The sequence below is a fragment of the Caloenas nicobarica genome, chromosome 14, assembly GCF_036013445.1.
Source record: "Caloenas nicobarica isolate bCalNic1 chromosome 14, bCalNic1.hap1, whole genome shotgun sequence".
Lineage (NCBI taxonomy): Eukaryota > Metazoa > Chordata > Aves > Columbiformes > Columbidae > Caloenas > Caloenas nicobarica.
In genome coordinates, this window is record NC_088258.1 from 10,332,160 (window position 1) to 10,355,160 (window position 23,001).

At 40.7% G+C, this 23,001-nt stretch overlaps 1 protein-coding gene across 1 annotated transcript in view; it reads right to left on the reverse strand.

Moving 5' to 3' along the window:
* The window catches only part of DNAAF8 (dynein axonemal assembly factor 8), an 88,846-nt gene that overhangs the window by 54,103 nt on the left and 11,742 nt on the right, over positions 1 to 23,001 (reverse strand). The window contains exons 8-12 of the mRNA XM_065645053.1: positions 22,458 to 22,460; positions 21,524 to 21,892; positions 20,269 to 20,428; positions 5,168 to 5,359; positions 2,355 to 2,510 (exon numbers count right to left, since the gene is read on the reverse strand). Coding sequence (XP_065501125.1) covers positions 2,355 to 2,510; positions 5,168 to 5,359; positions 20,269 to 20,428; positions 21,524 to 21,892; positions 22,458 to 22,460 — 880 coding nt within the window. The remainder of the gene's footprint in view (positions 1 to 2,354; positions 2,511 to 5,167; positions 5,360 to 20,268; positions 20,429 to 21,523; positions 21,893 to 22,457; positions 22,461 to 23,001) is intronic.

Consider the following 23,001-nt stretch of genomic DNA (forward strand, 5'->3'; position numbering starts at 1 on the left):
ATATAGTCAAATTTTGAAGGTAAGCCCTGATAAGTGGTTCTCTTCATGGCCATAGGAGATAACTGGAACAAGAACCAGTAAGTGCCACATCAGAATTTTGCTATCTGATTCAATCATTAAAACACTGTACATTAACACTACAGCAAGAGACTTAAGTGTGAAGAGTCAGATCTACCACATTTCTCTTCAACGATGGTTGAAGCTGCTCAAGGGAAGGAATGGGGAGACAGGACCAGTTGCTGCTGGTTTCCTCGTCTCTGCTGTGGCTGACATTTCTGGAAGACTTTTGTTGTTCCTGTCAGCTTGGATCTCTGCTGGGGAAAGAGCAGCAGCTTTGCAAATGCCTCAGGAAAGCAAAACTGGTGAAAGTCATTGTTAACAAAAAGACATACGGTAGAGCTTCTAATGAGGGGAAACCTCCATTACACACAGTCTTGCTTTGAGGAACACCATCCAAATGCCTTGTATGTTCGGTGCTGTGCGCACCAGCTGAGCTCAACAGCAGTGACAGTAACTGTAAATGGGGCAGCAGAATAGCATTTACAATTTATATGCAGACTGGAAACTCTGTATGGCTCGTTCCACCAACCTGGGACACAACCCTTCCCAGCTCCAACCAAATGTTCAGAGCAGCCTGACCCTGCAGCTTCAAGAGTTCATTCAAGTATACAACAGCAGATACATATTTTTGAATATACTCGGTACTCAATAATTTTGTTGCTTTGGCCAACTCCTCAGTCAAAATCAGCAGGGAGCAAGGTGGCAAGTGGACAGAAGTCAGGTCAGCCTCTGTTCCTCCATTTTATTTGCTCCATAGAGAAAACATCTTGAATTCAGGTGCCTTAGACAGAAATCAACATTAAGCCCTTGTCCGGTCTGCCAGACTGCTTAGTGTCATTAGCCTGGCTGCTTCTGCTGACAGGTGCTCGAATGCTAACGGAAAGGTTGCTTATTGTTTTGGGGTTGGGTTTTTTTTGTAGTGTTTTCATCATGACATTTGTTGTCAGCATCAGTCATTTACTTGCAGAAGCACTGGAGCCACAGCTGTCATACTCCAGGCTTTATGATACATCATTGGAAATTTAATCTTTACTGCTCACAGGCAGGCAGCTGCAAGTGAAGAATGCTTGCTGCAGCTGAGTAGGGGAAGCTTAAGCATGTTTTTAAAACATGTTTACACCTCTTCTTCCATTTAAATTTCACATGATGTGTCTATCAGGTGTGAATCGGATACCTGGGGCCTCCCTAAGACCACCTGCTATTGGGTCCAATGGGGTCTTTTCAGCATGGAGGAAGTGTAAAGAATGAGCACATATGACATTCCCGTTAACATTACCAGGGTGGAGCAGGCAAAAATAGAGTAGAAAATCCACTACCAGCTCACTAAAGCCACAACTGTTGCTTTGAGCCACCTGAAACTCATCAGCCTCAACACAGCACAGGGCCAGCATCTTACAGCTTGTTCAAGCAAGGGACCCACAGGAGATCTTGGGTACACCAGATCACTGCTCCTGATACCTACCTGGGTACATTTTCCAGCAAGAGTCGGCTACACTGCATAGGTAGGATGGGTATTTCTACCAGGCAAGAGTAGCAATAACACCTAACAAACTGTCTTCAAAACTGAAAACAGAACAAGATGCTCAGAGTATCGTTCTGTATCATATTAACTCTGTGAAAAGACAGAGCCAAACAACTAGGGCCCAGAGCTGCTATTTCATAGCTCTGCTGTTTTCAGGACATAAGCTCACAACATGCCCTACGTTACACTGTGCCACCTACATGTGCTAGATTTTCAGCTTGTGTGCTAGACCTTTCAGCTTGGTGGTTTACTGCACAGCACAGACCCTGTAGTCTACCAGAGCTGAGGGAACTGAGTCTTGGGTCCTGCCTCCGGGCCTCACCTCCTGGGACCAAATGGCAGACAATATGGCCTCATCACATGGATAAAATATAAGAGCAAAACCGATAATACATGCCAAAGATATGTCTCCTCTGAACCCAGGCAAATTTCTGCACTGCGGGTTTACAGCCACCAAAAATATATTAACGGCTAATGAGCAGCAGAAACAAAAGACTATGCCAGAGAGAGCTGGCTTCGCATCTGCATGTAATCTAAATTCACTGTAACTGAGGACAGCTTGAGTTGGCAATTAGCTGTAAGCAATCTTTCAGTTCCCACAGTACTGGGCTGTTCCCCCATTCTAATTTAGAGCAACACTTACACTGCTCTATCCTAGCTCACTGAAATTTGAGCTTGAACTGGCACATCCAAGTCTGGTCCTTAGTAAAAAACAGTGGTAACTGCCTATGGCTGTTGTACATGCCTAGCAAGTGTAAGTGCTCCTACTCACTTTTATCTTCTGGATCTTGGTGCTGTTCTGGGCAGAAGACTCCTCTGCTGGCATTAGACAAGCATACAGGGCCAAGCCGTCCTCTCGCCAGGCCTGCTGCAGCCCTATCACCTGAAACGGAGCTTTGAGTCCACCCTTCATTTTCACAGGAGGCACCTGTAAATCCATTTGAACATAAGTTCATTTTTAGATAGCTGTATTTAGAGACTGAAAAGAACCCTTTATCTTTCGCTGTTGCTTTTGAGTAGACCCCCATAATGTACGATAATCCAGGGAGCACTCTCACTTGATTAGTGGATTAGCTGTAGTTTAGCCAGTAGAAGAATCAATAAAGACCAAATTAGGTAGGAATAACAAATAGGTTTTGATAAGTCGTAGGATTTATTTTCTCAATGAGGACTTGCAAGCTCTGACTTCCACCAGTTTCACTATGTGAAAGCAAGAACTTGCATTAGTTCCCTGGTCTAGCAAGAAATCAGAACGGAGTTCCTGTCAACACCGCACTGTGTGATCTTATCACAGTGGCACCGTGTGCAGCCTTCATTAATGATATAATGAGATCAATCCGATTTCAGTTCAAAAAAAATCAATGCTAAACGATTATGCCACTCTGAGGACTTAGTGCAGGCTTCCTTAATATGCCTTTGTCTTCCCTGTTAGTGACCGCTAATAGCCAAAGTCCCATCAATTCCTATCCAGTGAACACACCTTTTAGTTAGACTGAAGTGACTTATTTTTGATGGATTTTTTTGCATACACATGTGTGTGGGGGCAAACATTCTACTTTCCAATATTCCAATATACAGATCTGATCCAAAACAAGAAGGGTAAAAAGCAACTTCTGCCAACCCCAAAATGAACACTGGACATCTTTTATCCTGAATACCAGTTTAGTTCCAGAAACAGGGGTCCAGTAGGATAGACCACTCATTGGCTCATAAGGCTGCTCAAAGTCAGGCTGAAACATGATGCACTTTATCTTACAAAATACCTGAGAAACTTTATTATGGTGTAGAAAAGAGACATGAAAGACACCTGAAACAAACTGGGAAGGCATTGTAGTGCTGCAAAGCATCCTGAAACCTGGGTAGCAGGGAAAGAGGGCAGAAGGCTGTGGGAGTCAGACATAGGTAACGAGCAAAGCCGTGAGAAAGGAATAGCAGCCACATGAGGCAGAGATGCCCAAACCAGGTCATGCACAAGATGAGGAGACAGGCAAGTCTGAATTACAGAAGTATAATTCCTTCCCAGGATTCTGGTGAATACAGAAATCACTAAGTCTTGTACTCATGGTTTATATCATTACTGTGATCTCTAGAGGGATTAACAGCTCTGCTATTTACTGCATATATAAACCAAAACTATTTACAGTGAGATAAACGCCTTTAGAAATGCGTTCTCAACATAAAGCATGAGTGAATTTTTGAACTGTTGCGTAGCTGAGCCGTATTGCTCAAAATAGCACTACCAAGTCCTTGACTGCTTTGATCATTCATTTCACATGGCAAACTCTGTAACAGCTCTGCCATGGGGGAATGCTTGCATCGGGAGGATTATGTTCTCAGCCAGTAGAAATCAACATGTCTCAAATGAAATCAGTAAAGATATTCTGATTTACGCAACCCAGGAATCCAATGAATCAGTGGAATTACATAGATTTTGACCAGAGGAGAACTTGGACAAAAGATGCCTCAAAATACCCGCTTTTTTAAAATTAAAGGAATGCAGACTTTTTCATTGCTATCTAACAGCTGTTTGAGAACCTGTGTGAAATAAACTGGTGGATTTTACCCCAGTTTCTATTAAGCACAAAGCCCATCACAGCATTTGACCCTACAGTCTCAGCAGAGTGACACTGAGCCCTGGCGACTGAGCTGCCTTCTCAGGCTTGGAGAGAGCTGCCGCAATCAGAGCTCACGCTTTTTAAATGGGAATAACACAAGGGAAGAAAGCTCACACTGCAGCTGGTCATGAGTTTACTACATTCTGAATGGGAGATTCAGACGCTGAGGCTCTTCAAGTGGCAATTTTCATTAGCACTGAACTAACATTAAAGAATGTTAGCAATGTTTTAATGGAAGTGTGAACATCGTTAACAATTAATATTGTTTAAGTGGAGTTTAAGTGATTTAAAAGCCTTGCGCAGGCTGTCCGCTCAGGGAGAAATCTACCTTGTGTGTATGGATTGGTATTGGCATGCCAATGTCTTTAACCAGGGAAAAGAATGAGGCCAATACACAGGGTGGGGAGGAAAAGCACACATTGCTTTCCCTGGAGGAAAAGGCTAATGTGGGATTAATAGGAAGAGCGAGGAAAAGGTGGTTTCTTTAGAGGAGAAAAATACATGATCCAAAGGACAATTAAGATGAAATAGACCATCACTTGTTTATAGCCCTCTTGATTATCAGAAGGATCTAATCTTAAACAGAACAAGCATAAATAAATAAGTACCTGTCCCCACTTGCTTCTTTTGCCAAGGCCAAAGTATAATACTTAGACAGCTCTGTACTTCCAGTAGTCACTTTTGACTACTGCAAGTCAGGCTCAACAATTTCTTTACTTTCTGTGCCCTGCTCTTTGTAAACAACAGGCACAATCCAGCTTTCACGAGTTCAGCAAGACTTATTTACTGATTTTAAGGTGATAAGGTGAGCTAGAAAATAATTTCCCCTTTGTTCAGCCACTACTTTTTGTGTGTGTGTGTAGCTGTTGGAAGGAGGAGATTTCAAGAATGATTATATATTCACTGGAGGGCAAATCACTGCCTTAATCAAGCAGATTTTCTTTTGTGCACTGTCACTGCATATACTCACCAGAGAGAGAAGCCATGTCACAAGGGCCTGGTAGATGTTGGCTGCTCTCAGCACCATGTCAGGAACCTGTTCACCACACTGACCTGTAGCTACTTGTCCACAACTTGACAGCCAAACGGTCATAAGTAGCACCTCATTTTTCATACTGTGTGGTCTAGGCAATGCGTCAATTTCTGGCAAATAAGAGGCTTCCTGTCAAAAAAAAAAAGTATGAAAATGGAAGTCATTCAGATTACTGGAACTGTATTCATCACGACAAATTAATTACATTTATTGCCATCACAGGAGGGGCAATTACTATCTAGCAAGCATTTATCAAAAAGTAAGCATGAGCCATAAAAGCGAGGTCATTATATCAGCAACACCTTCTTGTGCACTTCAGGTTTTTTTGGGTGTTCATTTAGTCGAACACTGGCTGATGAATGGAAGATTATGTGGTCACAGCTGGAAATAGTCTGATTGTCGTGGCTGAGACAGACAAAAGACATAGACCAAGTTCTTCTGTACAAACAGCAGTCTCCATTTATTGCTACAAATGTCTTTTTATATGGTCTTTACCAGTTCACGTGTCTTTTTGCTATTGGTTACAGGCTGCAATAGTAACATACCATTGGCTAATTTTGCTATTGTCAATGTTACTCTTTTACTCCCTTCTTTCCCACGGGTACACCTTAATATCTTCAAGGCCAATCTCTGTTCCCACACCCTCCGTCAGGGAATCCACGGACCCACCGTAGTCCCCCACATCTGATAGAATTTATTCTGTATTCTTTAAGATTCAGTGTTTGACTTTTGTGGTTTTTTGGGGTTTTTTTAAATAAGTGGCAAAATTCCTTCAAAACAAATCTGATAGAAGTATCAAAACTTTCATTATTTTCTGCTTCATGTAACACACCTCATTTTGTAGATGATGGTACCTTTAAGTGAACTTACCTCCTTTCTTTACTTTAGTATTGCTAGTTGGTTATTTAGAATGCAATTTCACTCCCCTTTAAGAGACCTGTTCTTTAAGGAACAACCTTAAGCTTGAACCATGGGGTTGTAGTTTATGGGATCTCTTTTGTTCTTCCAAAGATGTAGTAGCCACAGCTGTAATTAATAGCTGGCTTGCTACTCCTGTCTATATTAGATTTGCTGTACCTGACATTTCTTTCGTAAATTAGGAACCTAGTCCCTAAAATTGCAAAAATTCTCCAGTATACATAAAAGTATTGATGATCAGCAGTTAAGATCCTTTAATAAGGACCCTCAGGGCCCCCCCAAAGCATCCCTGAGTGCATACATGCTACAGGCATGGCCATACCTTCATTTTGCAAACAGCTGGAGCTGTTCAGGGAGTTAATGTTTCCAAGCTACAATAGAGCACCAACTCCTCACCACAGAGTCAGCAAAGTACAATACAACTGCATTTCCTGTACCTGTCAGCATGGTCCGCCAACAGACTAAACTGCTAATTAAGGTGAGCAGAATTAATCTTAAAAAACCTACTCTAGCACGAGACTAGCAAGCACCCCTTTTTGTGCGCTGAGCTGTGTGGAACACCATAGGAACACAATGGGAACAGGTGGGTGTTGAGGAGCAGCTCAGTAGTTATGTTTTCAGCTGCTCCAGATAGCCAGTAATGACAATGTCTGCCCACATCTTTACACTGAATTAACCTTAATTTGATTTACCTGAATTTACTTTGGAAGCAAAGTAAGCTAAATCCAATTAAAGCCACTTTAATTCTGAATTAAAATGTCCACAAAGGTGTTTAATGACTAATCCACTTGACAAGTTAATGTAGCCTGACTTTCATGCCTGTCCTCAAAATAGACAATTCCTTAAAATGGTTTTCAAAAAAAATATACTAATAAAAAGCCACAAGCAGATCTATTGTGTCATCCAGTGCTGCGGTGCCAAAATACCTGCCACAGGCACAGCACTGCCTACAAGTACCAAATAAAAATTGCAATTAGTAATAAAGGAAAAATAGTCATACAAAAGTTTCTGATGCTGCAGATCTGCATTACTAACATTACTGTAGTCCTGGAGAGCTAACAGGATTCATCAGGGCTTCGACCCTACTGTTGTAATTCTCTGAGGGAGAGGCCTTAAAAGAAACTTCGGGACTTTCAGGAAAAGATGAGCTGCTTCTACATCCTATGTTGGAGAAATGATTGATTCTTCCTCTCTCAACAAGGGTGTGGCGGTCAATGATACAGGTAACTCAAGAGCTAAAGATTAAAACAATATCTACTAACGCTTCAGCAGGAAATTTCCAACTATCCCAGATTTGCTTGGCATAACAGCAGGGGAGGGGTCAATAGGTTTTCTGATCAAGATCAGCTAAGAATTCTACTTATTAAGGTTCTTTGAGAATGAGTGAGGTTTTGATCAACATTGGTCCTTCCCTCTCCTCTCTCTGCCAGCCTCCTTAACCCAAAACAAGAACCTAGGCGTAGAAGAAATTAACTAGGTTCAGAAATATTAAGGCTAATGAACAAAAAAGGAGCTAATTCTATTTAATTCTAGAGAAGAACTGCTGAAGTAAGGTACATTCAGTGCTTTCTCAGTATGCCTTTCCACAGCATTGCACAATTTAGCCTAGCCTACCTGTGAAGAGAGTTCAATTTGCCTACATGTTACACTGGCTTTTATTTGTGACAGTATTAGATTACAAAAAGACTAAAATTACTCACATGCTGGGCTATTTTTGGTTGCTCTGGCTAGACTTGTGCTGTCAATCACAGATGGGCTTGCAGCTGATTGTAGTCAAGTGCCAACAATTACCATCAAGTAAATAAGATGAAATTTCCTATTTCCAAAGTGTTTGCTTTTGTGTTTTGCAATTATAGTTTACAATATTGCAACTTACTACCTTTCAGCTAGATTTTCCAACCAGCCCTCCACACCCAATTCTGGCCATCTTTCTCCACTCTAACATAACAGTGCAAGCAGAAGCATTAACAACACTAAGCAGTCAATAACCTCCACCCAAACCCACACCAAATAAAGAAATGAGGAAAACGGAATTGCAAGACAACTTCAGGATACCCATACTTCTAGCTTTCAGCTACAGTGATTTTGAAGTTACGTACAGAGGCGCAGCCCCAAATGAAACTACTGTTCATAAAAAAAAAAAACCTGTAATGTGAAGGCGTCCATACAGACAATAACTATAAAAAAAGGCATTTTACCTCCTTTACTTTTTTAGAAAAAGCAGAGCTGTTTATGATCACAGCAAGCTGAAGCTTAGTAGATACAAGTTTATCAGCCAAGGTTAACGTCATTTTGTTTCTATTAAAATAGCTCTAATTGGTTAAATAATACTTGTGCTGATTGTTTTTTAAAAGACTAGATGGCATTGCTTTTAATACGCCTGCATACTAGATTGGACAAACAGCTCTGTTGCCCTAAATGGGGGAAAAATTATCAAAACTGTTAGAGGCTGGAATGATCGAGCAGCAGCTCAGGAGCCAAGAGGGCCAGGTGACAACTTTGCTGCTGGTTTCCAGCCAGGTACAAGGCTGAGAGCAAGAGAGAGCACGTGCTGTCAACTGCTGATTGGGAACCACCCCACATCACACATTTGAAAAGTTCATTTCACCATATAAACCTGAGACAGCAGTATTTCCCAGCAGAATCTGCAGCAGAATCAGCTCACTCAGTGTGAGGGTTTCTCCCAGTGGAAGGATAGGTCAGGGAGAAGTCAATTTAAGTTAAAGATATGGTCTCTCTTTCACAAGTAAACAAAACTTCAATATTTTCCTTCCAGCACCTTTTCCAATACTAACTAAACTGATGCTAACCCTGAAGCAAGGTATCATAGTCAATCAAAAAACACTCGCTACTACATTGAGCAGACTCTACAACAGCAAGACCTAAATCAAAACAACCACTACATGTAAAATGAAGATAAGTTACACTCACACAGTCTCCTCCTTCTTCACTGGAGGGGGTGAGTGAGGGGGAAGGGGAGGAATAGGAAGAATCTTACTCCCATTGGTTGAAGGCTTAATCAAAATAATTGTTTTCAGCCATGTCTAAATTTATCCTTCTCTGTCATCTGCACCCTAGCTTGGATCATAGATTTAAGAGGCAATCCCTGATGAATGGCAAATTACTGACTGCAGAAATCTTTTGCCAAATGATGCATCTGCTGTGTGCTTGTAAATGTGAGCTGATTTCTAGGTCCTTTAGTAGCTCCAGCTAATTTCTCTAACGAAAATTCTATGCTCTTATGCTGAAATAGCTCTAGCATTGCATGTTCACGCTTCATTATAGACAGAGCTCATGGTACAAAACACAACCATGTTGATTATGTGGTTATACATCTATTTTCCACATGGTCATGTTGCTAATGTAGGAGAGGAGATAGTTAGGACACATTTAACAATTCCGTCCATCTAAGGCAAAGCAGAAAACACTCTTTCATGGCTTCTAAAAATTCTTGCTTTCAATGAAGACACATTGGAAATGTCAAGTGTTTGTTCATTTTCATTCTGTGGGGAAGGAAAAATGATGACAATGCCATCTGGTAGATTATCTGAAATTCCACAATAAATTGTGGAATAAACCCTGAAATTATTCAAAGAAATGCTTTATCATTGCAAAGGGGGAACAAAGGATAAGGATGAGGAAAGTATCTGCATTTCCTGCATGCAACTGGCAGAACATACTGTAATTAGGAAGGCAACATTTAAAAACAAAAAGGAGAGTACAATTGATGTTAATGGTCTGAATGGTCTTTCCGTTAATGCATTTTTGTACTAGATTCACTCTCTATAGCACCAATGGCTTTCTGAGAATCAAACATGCTGAGGTTATGTGAAAAATATGATGGTGGCAAGATGTTATTGAAATTTTCTGATCTGAACTGCACTTCAGATTGCTAAAATGGAGGAGTTACGATCCTCCAAAGCGGATAATTCTGCCAAAGTAAGACTGCAGGAATTCAGAGCTGCCTAATGGAAGCATTATTTGCTACGAACTCTGTAGTTCTCCAGTTCAGTTAGAGCATTACATATCATGTGAGTTTAAGTTAAAAAATGATAATAAAGAGAATTTATTTGCTGAAAGTTATCTTCTTGTTCTGGACAGTTATTCTTAGTTTTCGGCAAGAAGAATATAACCTCTTCTGATTCAGAAGAAACCACTTTTCCATGTCTGGCAGCACAAGCGTGCTAAAGCTTGACAGTGTCTCTGCTGGAGCATAAAGAGGGCAAGTGTCAAAGAGAAACGTCAGCTCATCGCCAGAAATTACTGAATATAGGACTACAGTTCAGACATGACGCTCAGAAAGGAACTGAGCTCTGCTCGGCACAGGAACCAAGGACAGCAAAATTTACTTTGTATACCTTTTCAGGTTGCTGCCAGCTGAGCATGGTTAACCCCAAGTGCAATTTAAAGTGGCTTTACGGCCACCATAACACTGGCAGACAGCTAACGATAGCTAGGATCAGCTACATTTCTGGCTCAGGACGTCAATGTTCTGCAAAAATCTCTCTTCATCCTGTCCATAATCCCTCCTAACACAAACTATGGCAACCAAGAGATGTGATGTAGTGTGAATTACACCGTTCTATGCCACTTCTGCATTAGCCTGCATTAAGGGAATTCTCAACTGCTTCACTAGAGTTAATGGCTCATCTGTGCTATCAATGATATGCATAACCCCTCTGGCAAGAGTCAAGGATGTGGCCCGTAGAAGATGTTAAACAGAGTGACACTGCGTGATCACTCAGGCAGAAAGTATTTTTGGCCCAAAATTCAACAGACATTTCTTCTGCTATCTGCAGTGAAGACAACAACTCCACAGCATCAAACATTATCTCCTGAAAAAGAAGAATCTTGTAGCCTAGAGTGTGCACCCTGTTCTAACCTGCTCCCTTCTGCTTGTCCTGCCACTACTCCTGATGCGAGTACACAGCACTGCCCCCGCCACGCTGGCCCTCTTGTATACGTGTGTCTTACTGTGATCTCTTCATGGAATCACAGAATGGTTGAGGTTGGAAGTGACTTCTGGAGATCATCCAGTCCAACCCCGCTGCTAAAGCAGGTTGCACAGGGTCACATCCAGGAGCATTTTGAATGTCTCCAGAGAAGGAGACTCCACAACCTCTCTGGGCAGCCTGTTCCAGTGTTCCATTACCCTCAAAGCAGTTTCTCCTCATATTCAGATGCACTTTCCTGTGTTTCAGTCCATGCCCGATGCCCCTTACCCTGTCATTGGACACCACTGAAAAGAGTCTCCCCTCATCCTCTTGACATCCACCTTTAAGATATTTATAAGCACTGATGAGATCCCTTCTCAATGTTCTCTTCTCCAGGCTACACAGACCCAGCTCTTTCCACCTTTCCTTATAAGAAAGATGCTCCAGACCCCTCATCATCTTGCTGTATCATGTCCTGGGCCTGGAACATTATTGTTATTAGTAGACAGTCTTACACAAACAGTTAACGTTCTTTTTAGGACCAGAATACTGTGAATGAAACAGGAAGATCTATCTAGTCAGCACTGATAGGCAAGCACAGTTAAAGCAATGATGATTTCCTTGATGGAATTGCTCTTGAATTACTTCATTAGGACATAGAATGTCCTAATCAGTATTTACAGCCAGCTAGGAGCACAGATCAAATACCAGCCCAGCTTTCAGACGACTAAGGACCAATTCCAGCATAATGCTAATGTTTATTAGAACACAAAACATTCACATGGTTGTGAAGTATGTTACCAAACCAAAAATGTTTGAGAATGGGTATTTGCATGCAAACATTTTTCAAGAAAAATTGTGTAAATTGAGGCCATTTAGCAACAAGCCTGAGTGCAGCTAAAAACCACGCAAATAACCGGCACAAGTAACTGGTAACAAGGAGCTTCTCTATTTGTCAGAAGTGAGAAAAATTTCTGACAAAAGCTTGACTCCTCAAACAGAGAACTGCTCTGAAAATTGCACTAAAATTTAAAATCAAAGTAACATTGAATCCTATTTGATTTTGTTTGCTTTCTGAGACATAATCATTAAAAATGAGAAGTGCTTTTTCCATGATTAGTGTTTACACTACAGTAACACTTGGAGAGGCTTAGAAGGATTCACAGCTTCATTGTGCTGATATTCTAAGCATATGCAACAAAAAGTTCCTCCTCTAATGAGCTTATACTCCTGGTTAACAAGAAGCAGCTGAAATAAGGAATACAAGTTTAATTACTTACACATTTCATGTGAGCACAAGATTGTGAATCAGGAACTTGTGCCTTAGTCCTGCCTCTGGAATGGATTATTTCTCTGTGAAACTGTAAAGTGAAGATAATATTTTCTTAACCTAGTCCCTGTCTAGCTGGATTAATTAGCAAAAGCCTGTAAAACACTGTGAATAGGAACAGTGTAAGATTATCAAGGAGCTTTCAAAATTCATCTGTTAGCTTTCTTGACATTCCTGAAACAGTATCATGTCCTCCAAACCCCAAAAAGTAGTATCTGTATCTTCCATAGCACTGTTCTTCAAATGATTTCAAACCGCCTCACAAATAAAATGTGCCATGATTTCCAGACCCACAGCAGGGAAAGAGATTGTACATGACCACTTCAAAATGCTGTGATAGAGCATGGAATTGGTCTTCAGCTGTCTCAAAACCAGGCTGGTATTTGGCACATGTTCCTAGTTTGATCCACCAGGAGATTCACCATATACTCATCAACTTGAGTAAGGCCTTATTTTTTTCTAGTCTTTATTTATCTTTTCCTGTATCTCCCCTGACACTCTGTGGAAATCCCCCAATTACAAAAAAGCAGGTGAGGGGGACCAAACTATGCTCAGCTGCTTTTATCAGGAAGTTTTACCAAAGCTCAAGCAGCCTGCTTTTCACACTGTCACCTTCCAGTTTAGAAATGGATTTGTGTCCTGTCTGCCATACAGGCTCTGTGATTGTGTGTCCAGCTACACAATACTATGCAGATAACTCTTCAGACTTGTGAATTCTCCAAGGCAGTAAATATAGGGGTTTTGTGATTCCGAGAACTGCTGAGTGCTTACAACATCCACTGAAGCTTGTGGGAACTTCGGGTGCTTGGCGCAGAGCTGGACAGAGCTCTGTGTTTTTAAAATAAAATAACTGCATCATACTTCCATTCCATAATCTCAGATAAAGCCTTGAATTCCATTTCCTACCAGTAAGAACAATGCTTCCATAATTATTATTTGTGCAATGTGTTTACAAGCTGTGACCAAGCTTATCCCCCAGCGTGCTAAGATTTGGAACTGTAGTCCAACCTAAGACATAATGCTAAACAAGAAGGCATGAGAAAAACTAGGAATACAGTTTAAACTACACAGCTTCTTTGGGGTAGTGTGCCTGTGTTAGACAAGTCTGTACATATTCTTCAAAAAACAGAGGGACAGATTCAGCCTCCTTTCATCTACAAATAACATCACTGATCATAGCTCTGAGGTAAGGCCAGAAGTTGTGAATTCTATTCCAATTCCAAGAGAGATGCACGGCAGAAAGTATCTCTCTATATAATTAAATGTGAGTGGCACTTGTTCACACATTGCAAACTTACAGTCACTATTCCTTCTGCCAACAAACACAGGACCTGTCAAAAACGTGAAGAGACAAAAGGTACAGAAATGGTTTTCTGTCCTCCTGCCCTCTTCTAAATGAGAATTAGAATTTAGCCCCTGGACATCTTACATTGTCTTCTCTTCAAGTTTAATCTGAACCATCCTGCTGATGTGAATGGAGGAGTATTTAGGACCTCTACTGGCAGCAAGTTCATGCATGTAATTCTGGAAACTATATTCTTACATTTACTTTTCCCTTAAGCAACAGCAACGAATGTTCTTATCTGTCAAGATCATGTGTAAGTATATTCAAGAATAAGCCTAAACTCATTTTAATAACTTCCAAGATATGCCAGGGAATAGAAAAGATTAAATATTCACATTTTCCTGGGGCCATTTCAAACTCCAGTCAGAGAAACAACAACTGACTGAAAGCAGTCATTTCTTTTTAAAAACCTGATTGTTTGATTCGTTCCATAGCTAGAAAGTGCAATGGACAAAGGTAGGAGACCCTGTGAAACCGTCAGACTGGATCTCCACGTGGAAGTTTATGTGGAAGGTTCCCTGTGGCTTTTGGTAGTCCTGTTGCATTCAATACAGAAGGTGAATTTCCTGATTCTGAGCATATATGCAGCAACTTGGCTGAGAAACCTACCGAAGCAGACAGCACGTTATTAAAGCAGGATTGCTGTATGTAATTTTTTAACTCCTCTGGTTGTGCGAGTAGAACTACTGAGAAGAGTTATGTATCTGTAAAGCCCGACTTGCTTCAATATGTGCCCTAAGAGTGCCAAAGCACACACTGCCATAACATCTCTTCCTCAGAGAGCAGCAAGCAAGCAGACTCTGCCTGTGCAAAGGAAGTTGTTTATAACAGAGACTTTTAGACATTTAAGGTCTAGATCCTCTGCTTTGCCTATTAAGGCAAATCCTTAGGGTAGAACTGTGCCATCCTGAGCCACAGCAGAGGCAGGAGCAGCCTCAGCTCCTCCGGCTGCAGCCAAGGAGACCATAGACCAGCTAAACTCAATCTAAGCATAATGTACGGTGCCAGCAAATCCCTCTCTATTTGCTTTCACTAGTACCAAGTGGGAAGCTGAAGAGGAGGCCAGAACTACAGGCTCTGTGCCAGCTAACAGTCACCTATGCTAGAAAAACATTTTCTTGGGAACTTCCATGCTATTCTGAATCCTGTGTGCTGGGCTGGTGGTACAAACAGGAATCTTGGCCTTCTGTTTTTGCATGCTAAATTTAACTACATCTCTAATTGCCTTAGTTTATTTTTAAGCCTTTCTTGAGTTGAGGCAGCAGGTTCATTAAGTACAAGAGATTTTAATCTTGTTTCAGGAACTCATTAAATACCTCCCTGTAAAAAAAGGGAGGAATTCAGGGGCCATCTGCTGGCTGTTCGGCACATCACTGCTGGCCACAGCCCTCCTCAAGCCCATCCAACAGAGTGAGAAGACCTAGATTAAAGCACAAGCCAAATTCAGCTCTGATGCCAGAAAGAGATTTAGCATAGGAAATATTTTGCTATTTTTACAATTAATGTTTTTTTAAGCTATAGTAAAACAATAGTAAGGGCTAAATAATGGATTCAGTTACATTCACAGAGATGCAAACATAGCAGTTGTTTGGGTTCAGTGTGAATGAAAACATTTGGTCAGAGTGATTTATTACATGTGAGATCAGTTTTAGAGTAATACAGATACATAAAAAAAAATCTGTTACTGTGTCACAAGATTATAATTGAAATAAAATTAAATGGTTTTCCTCAACTTCTCCAAATCTGTATAAGGCACCACTTTGTTGGAGATACACTGGCATATTCTGTGCAGAACAAAAGCTATTCCTTTCATAACTGGTGTACATTCTTTCTACTGAGACAAATTTCATTTTCTTACAGTTCTTTTCCTTTCTGTATTTTCAACACGGCAATAAAAATGGATAATTTTTAAATACTGCTTAGGACACCACCTAAGTGCATTCATGTAAGTTGCTCTGCAATGGAGCTGGTGAGATGCTCACATCATATTGTCCAGCTGGTAAACTGTTACGCTGGGATCCTGGGACTCACAATGTCCTTGAGCAACCCCCTATGCTTGGTAAGATGTAAGAAAAATGCACTTTCCAATGTCGATGCAAGCACTGCTGCCTGAAAAAGATCAAGACACCCATACAATTGTAATAGAAATTACAGACACCTACTTTAGTAAGACAGGTAAAAGAATCAAAAGCATTTCACTGACAACTGTGCAGATCAAGGCACCTACTACATCAAACAAACATATGGGACCAGTAACTGAACTAAAAATATCTCTCCAAGTTTTGGAAGTCAATCTTGACTTTCAGTCATACTCTCTAAATCCAGGGTAACTGTCATAGTAACTGAACATACAATGCTTCAGCACTATTCTTGACGGTAAGTACAATCCAGGAGTTGTGTCAGGGATTTTCCTGTAGAAATGATATCAGATCAAAATGAAAATAAGGCCGTCAAAGGGCAAGAAACCTTTCGACCATAGCATATTGTTAATTTTAGCTTTGTGGGAATGCAAGCAGAAAGTCTTTTGGTTGAGAATTTTACCTGACATCAGTAAGCTGAGTCAACAGCATATTAATATAAAAAAATGTACCAATTTTGACAGAAAGGTCATAGAGTCTATGTTTTCAAGATAGAAAAGCAAGTATCTGCATAATAGATTTGTTAAGCTAGAATGACTCGGTTCTATGCCTGAATGTTTTTGTTTTGTAAGCTAGCTGTAAGGCTAAGTTGCAATAAGATGATGATCATGGTAATATAATAACTAACACAAGGTTAGCCAAAGTCATTGTGTAGCCAAGAAAAATTAGATGCCTCAGTATGAGTCACCACATTCATTTTCTGAACAGTTTGGCTGTAAAAGGTAGATAAAACAGTGTTTTTAAGGTACTGGTAACAAGGTGTTTCCTAATAGCTTTCAAACTGCATTATCTCATTCTGCCATATCACAATAAAACAATAAAGGTAAAGAAGCAGGCTGAAGCCCTATGGAAAACACCTATTTTGCCCTAGCAATAAAAGAGCTTAATAAAAGCTAAATGCTATTTGCTGTCTGTTAAATTAATTCCATAGCTGGATGTAAAGGATCAGGGTCATGAGCACCACTCCCTGCAGCGGTTCAGCTGCCTGCTTCGAAGGCCAGTTCTGACGCAAGCTCAGGCACGTAACTTCGCATGAGATTGCTGTGGAAAGAACAGTATGAAGCCTCTGCTGGCTCCATCCCCTTTTGCTTGGGAGCTGTTTTTAAGATGAGACACTTGGCCATGGTCCTCAACTGAGCTCCACTGCAGCTACATCTCTGCCTGGCCTCATCTCACTCATCTGAACCCTGTCCTTAAACTAAGCAATTTGACTTTGTGACTAGATCTCAGACCTGCTCCACCCCTGCAGACTCCCTGGGCTGCTGGCTGACCCTGTGTACTGTCACGGGACCCAAACAGGACCCCAACTTGACTTTCTGGCCTTGATCTTGGACCTACCCCATTACTGGACTTGCCAACTGGTTACCTTCACTTGACCCGCTCCACTTTTCTTGTTTGGATACCACAGGACCGCACTTCTTGTTAGTAGGACCTCTGCCGCTGCCTGCCTTGCTGTCACCTGTAGCTCCTGGCTTATCTTCCCTTACAGAGTAACCTTTCTGTGCTGCTCCCTGGCATCAAACTCAGATACAAGCCTGGCAAAACTAACAACTATTATCTGGATCGCATCTAATGGGAATGTAATACAGAAATGAACGTTAGTACTAAGTTACTCTGTCATTATAGACAAAATGAGTGAAATGACAGATCAAACTCATTTCAGTTTACATTCTCCATTTAACTGTTTTACATACTGCACAGCATTCCTTCTGTCTCCCTTGTCAATAACACTTAACTCTGCTCAAATACTGAAACAAAACCCATGCATGTTACTCTAAACTATTAATTCAGCCTGACCTTACAGCATGGATCGCATCAGCACTCCAGTGGCTTTCAGCAGAAGTGTAAATGCTTAAATCAGTTCTGAATTAAGTCAAAAGGTAAAAATATGGTTAAGTGGCCCATTTTCAGAAGAGATCAACCCATGCCAGTCTTAAGTGTCACTGAATGTTTGGGTGGTGGAGGGGAGCAGAATTTTTTTAAATCAGGTTCTTCCATGCATTTTTGAAAATAAGAGGTGGGCCAGATCGCACAAGTATTCAGATATCCAGAAAACAGACTTGGCAGGCAGAATGCTTAGAATGAACCCGCTGATTTCCAGGGAAACTTGGTACTTGCATGTCTTGAAAAGACCACTGGATATCAGCCCCTTCTTTAGATGCTGGAGTACCTCTGAAACTTAGTTCATCTCTTAAGTTACCTGCACTGTTTTGAAAGTGTTCTTCCCAAACCTGACTCTCATTTATATTAGTGCTTCCCATAGAGTGAAGCTGAGCGCAGAGTTTGACTGAACTAGGTTAAGAAAAAAAGATAGCAGCATTAAATCTGAATTTCACCGCTTTTAAATTTTAGACAAGAACTGTAATTCAGCTTCTTACGTCTCCTTTGCATTTCTTTCCCAGCACCTCAGTTACAGTAATTACAGTGTTTCTAAACTTTCCCTCTGATTATTATTCAATTCAATTATTTATGTACATTATAAATGGTCAGAGGAATTCTGGAAACTATGACAAGTGTTCCAGATCTGAACATCTATCATCGCCAAACAAAGGACTCAAAAACAAATTTGAAGATGTGCTACTCTGTCAAACACTGTGGCTTGTTCTTTGAATATACATGTTTATATATAGATATTAGATATTTTCACTGAGACAGTTGCCAAATTACAGCTTCTTTAGTTTTAAATGTCAAAACATACAAGCTTTTCTGCCTTCGTAAGTGCAGCAAAAAAGAAAAAAACTTGTTCTCATACAAAAAAACACATTTTGCTGTCAAGATTAATTTCAAGCAATTTTATAAATGACTGTTGTATTTGATAGATACTGATACAGTTTTCATTCTTAATAATGAGTATTTTAATAATGAGTATTTCTGAAGAAGAACTAAGAGCAAAGTTGCTCACAGGACAGTTATTATGGGTTGTGCTGATTTTGTTTCTACCACACTCTGAGTGTGCCTCAGAAGTTCAGGCAGGTTTCCCTTGAGCGGGCTGTCAGTTTAGGTACCAGGTAGCTGTTCTTACAGGCATCAGAAGTGAATAGATCCTGGGCTGGTTAGCTTGTGCCAATGTCCATGCTGCTAAGGCTAACTGGCAGAAATACCATTAAAGCTACTACAAGCATCTTTACACTGCAATTCAGCTACAGCAAGACTACGGTGTAGATACACCCTGAGCCATACTTGAGAGGAACCATATTACCAAGCCGTTATCTTCATTTTACTGGCTTCAGTGCAGCAAATATGGGAAGTTACCAAGGTACAGAACAATCCAGCAATCACTTGGTGCATTGTCGGGAATGAGTTAGCAAGGCTTAAGTATATTTCTGAGCGTGTGCCTGCATCTTAATAAGGGCTAACTGGAATTTGGTGGCACCTCCCACACTGAGAAAGTAGCAAGTCTGAAGACTAGATTCACAACCTTTACAACCTTCAAAAGAGAGCTCTGTGAAGTGCGCTGTCCTTGCCAGGGCAGGCTGACAGAGGGAAATTCAGCTGTCAGTTTGTTAGCCCTGTACTTCTCACCAGTTATTAATCCAATATTAAAAAAATCTTTCAATCTGCAGAAATATACCAGTCAATTGCTTACAAAACAAAGCAGTCCAGCCCCCAGGTTAAGGCTATAAGGTCTTTCAATTTTTGTACTGACAGAAGAGCTTTCTTACTGTAATTAGCCCAAACAAATCATGATGGTGCATCTGTGGACAAATTCTGGAATTTCTCATCTCTCCTTACCTTCTCAGCTGACCCTGTTTTCAGTGAAATCAGTACAAGGATGAATTAGGACTACATACACAAATCTCTTCAGGAGGAAAGCCAGCCCTGTCCTCTGAGCCATATTTTGGGCTCTGGAAAAAATTAGGATAATTTCATAGTCTCCTAATCAGGACATCAGCCAAAAGCAAAACCTATTACTAAAACCACAATCTTCAAAACCTAACCACAAACTTGAAATATAAAGCTGCTAGGGACAGACGATCAGAAAGGACTCAACATAAGCTTTGCTTTAGCAGCATGATAGTCAAAATATTTCACTTTTTAGAAAAAGTTACGAAAAATCACGTGAGAGAGTCTTGCTCCCGTGAAACAGATGACACTGAACCCACTGACTTCAGCAAGCCAGGACTCCTGTCATACCCTGACATGTCAAGCCTGGTGGGCAGCTGTAAGGGGAATACTCCCCACACAGGAAAGGTGAGAAAATTATTATTATATTAGCATGAGACAAGAGCTGTGGGACTGCTCATCTCATCAGATAATGGTGCTCCATAACAATTTTAAACAATGCAATGAAAATTACTTTTTGCTTCTAGAACACACTCATATTTGGTCAGGAAGCCATTCTGGAAGGGACAGTCCTACATTGAACTACTAACCATGTGGAACAAAACAGGGGTTTTCTCTGCCATGGGCTGCTTTCCAGTAACTGACTGCTGAGGTTGCAATCTCTCCAGCTGCTCCTGGAATCTGTGTCTCCTGCATCTCTCTTTTATCTGCTCTTCCTTTTGAGATTTCTCTCTTTTACTTTCTTCTGTCCTGAAAAAGATACAGATTCTGCTTTGCTTAAGCTTTTCACTTGGGAGAAAAAGCAACCTTGTTCATCTGTTTGCATTTCTTTTTGCTGTTATTTATACCACACACTTGACAGTGAATCATGACGTGAAAAGCTAAAATAGATTTAGAAGGTGCTTATGGTGTTCGTGGGGGGACACAAGAAGTTGTCATTGGATCAAATCACCTCTTAAAAAACCACCACAAAACACAAGGAAAAGCAGACCTCAAACCTCTGATAAGTGGTAGCAATCTACTTGGAGACCAGAACTCCATTAAGCAGTAGCATGCTTGTGATGTTTCATTGCCATGTCCACACCAAAATTCTGAGTCTAACTCCTTTCCCTTTCCTATCTGCTATAATACAGTGACAATTCTGCCCCAAGCCAAGGCCTTCCATCTTTCTGTACTTTGATGTCTGCAGAAAGATTTAATCTGCCTCTTCCACAGCAAATATTTAGTTCAATTTACTCTGAACTCTTCAAGCCCCAGGTGCCGCAACAATAGAATAGCAAAAAAGAAAACTGAAACTCATTAAAATTATTTTGACCAACAATAAATAACCCAGATCCTTGCCAAGCCATGGTCTGCCACACATTGCAGGCTAACAGGTAGATGAAATGGAGTTTTATGGAACTGATGGAAGCAATGAGCTTTAATGTCAGGAGTCCCATAGAGGGAAAAAAAAAAAAACCAAACTTGCAACCATCTGCCTTTTAAACCACGTACACAGCAGCTGAAGTGTTTAAGTGGCAGGGTAGGCAACTGTTTAACACTGAAAAAGTAATAGTCTCTAGAGCAAGCAGATTCTATTTCTTTCAAGAGCTCATATGTCACAGTCAAAATGTTAAATTTCACTCTGAAAATAGCAGGCAAAATATAACCTTTGAAAAGTCTGCATAATGGAGCTCTCCCAAATAGCTGGGCAGGTGCATAAGGCAACTGCCTGATTTCCCTTTAAAATTAGACCTTATGCAGAACATAGTACATTAAACTAAGCCCGAGGAGGTAGACACAAATAACTCTGCTATTTCCTCAATCGATCCCTTTTTTCCTTCCCCCCTGCCCTCCATGTGATACCTTGGCAATTCAGTGGCAGTTAGAAGAGACTCTGGAGCATTTCCTGGATGTTGAACCTCCTCAACTTCCTTTCTGTTTTCTTTTTCTGTGTCAGCTCCATTGCCTCCACAGCTTGACAAAGGAGTATTTTTTTCCTCTGGTTTCAATCTCATCATTTTCCTGGGAATCACCTTATTTGTCTCTTGCCTCACTTTAAAGTATTGAGTTTGATTTATTTTAGAGGAACCTGTATCTTCCAGTCTTTCTGGATGCTGTTTTATGCCTTCGAGTTTTTCAGTAAAGGTAGATGTTTCATGGAGAAGCTCTGAGGCTTCTTTTTGGGTTGCACGGAGTTGTTGCAGTAGCAGGCTTTTCCCTGAGCAATTCCTCCTGAAAAACAAACAAACAAACCAAAACAAACAAAAACTAAACCCCACAGATTTAATTGAGATAGAGCGTTATATGAATAAATTCAAATTCTGAGGAACGTCTCATACGAGTGACAGCTCAAAACAAGGACTGGGCATCTACACAAATAATAGCTATTGGTAATGGCAGCACCAGCACACAGGCAACACAAAATACTGCAGTGACAGAACATGAGACTGATCTTACTGGCAACTTATCTCTTCTGCATTTCAGGCACAACACACATCTGCCAGAAGAGCCCTGAACAAATGTAATGTTGGCATAGAAATTAGAGGTTACAGATTTTTGTCTCCTTCGGATACAGGGGTTGGGATTCAAATACACACAGAAGAAAAGTTCTTCTAATAATTTTTAGAATTGAGTGTTTGGCTTAATTTCACCCATGTCTCCTCCAGGTTAATGCTAAACTGTCAGCAACCACAATACTGTGATAGTACTCTGTTGTGAAGTGTCCTATCATGACAAAATGGGCAGATATGGTTATTTTGTCTTGCTGTTCTCTTCAATGATGAGTCTCCAGAGTTACCTGCTACAGGAAGACTACCATCAATTTGTAGCTGGTGGTTATGAGCAAATAATATACATTATTTTTATGGCAGTACTTAGACTAACAGATTTAGTTGGGTATTAATGATGCGGCTAGGAGGTGCGTATGAGTACACATTGTACTGCTGTATTTACCTAAACTAAACCTGCCATCACATCCAGAACCATCAAATCAACATTTCACATTGATGGCTGCACTACTAAGGACTAAGTAGTGGTAATTTCAGGGGAGCCATGTATGGGAGGGCAGCATTCTGCTAGAGTGCTAGAGACGGCACTGGCTACACCACAGACAAACCAGAAGTGTATTTTCTAGGCTGAGTGCCTGGAGATCAAGACAACTAATGCTCAAAGGCCCTAATGTGTAGGTATATTGTACTACAGAATATGTAACCCTATTAATAATCCCACTCAGATAAGAGTAAAACTGGCATTGACCCCTCGTGAACAAGACCACAATCATGCCCTAAGACCATGAGACTTCCTTACTTAAAAGCAGAACTGAATGACATTTGCCAGGCATT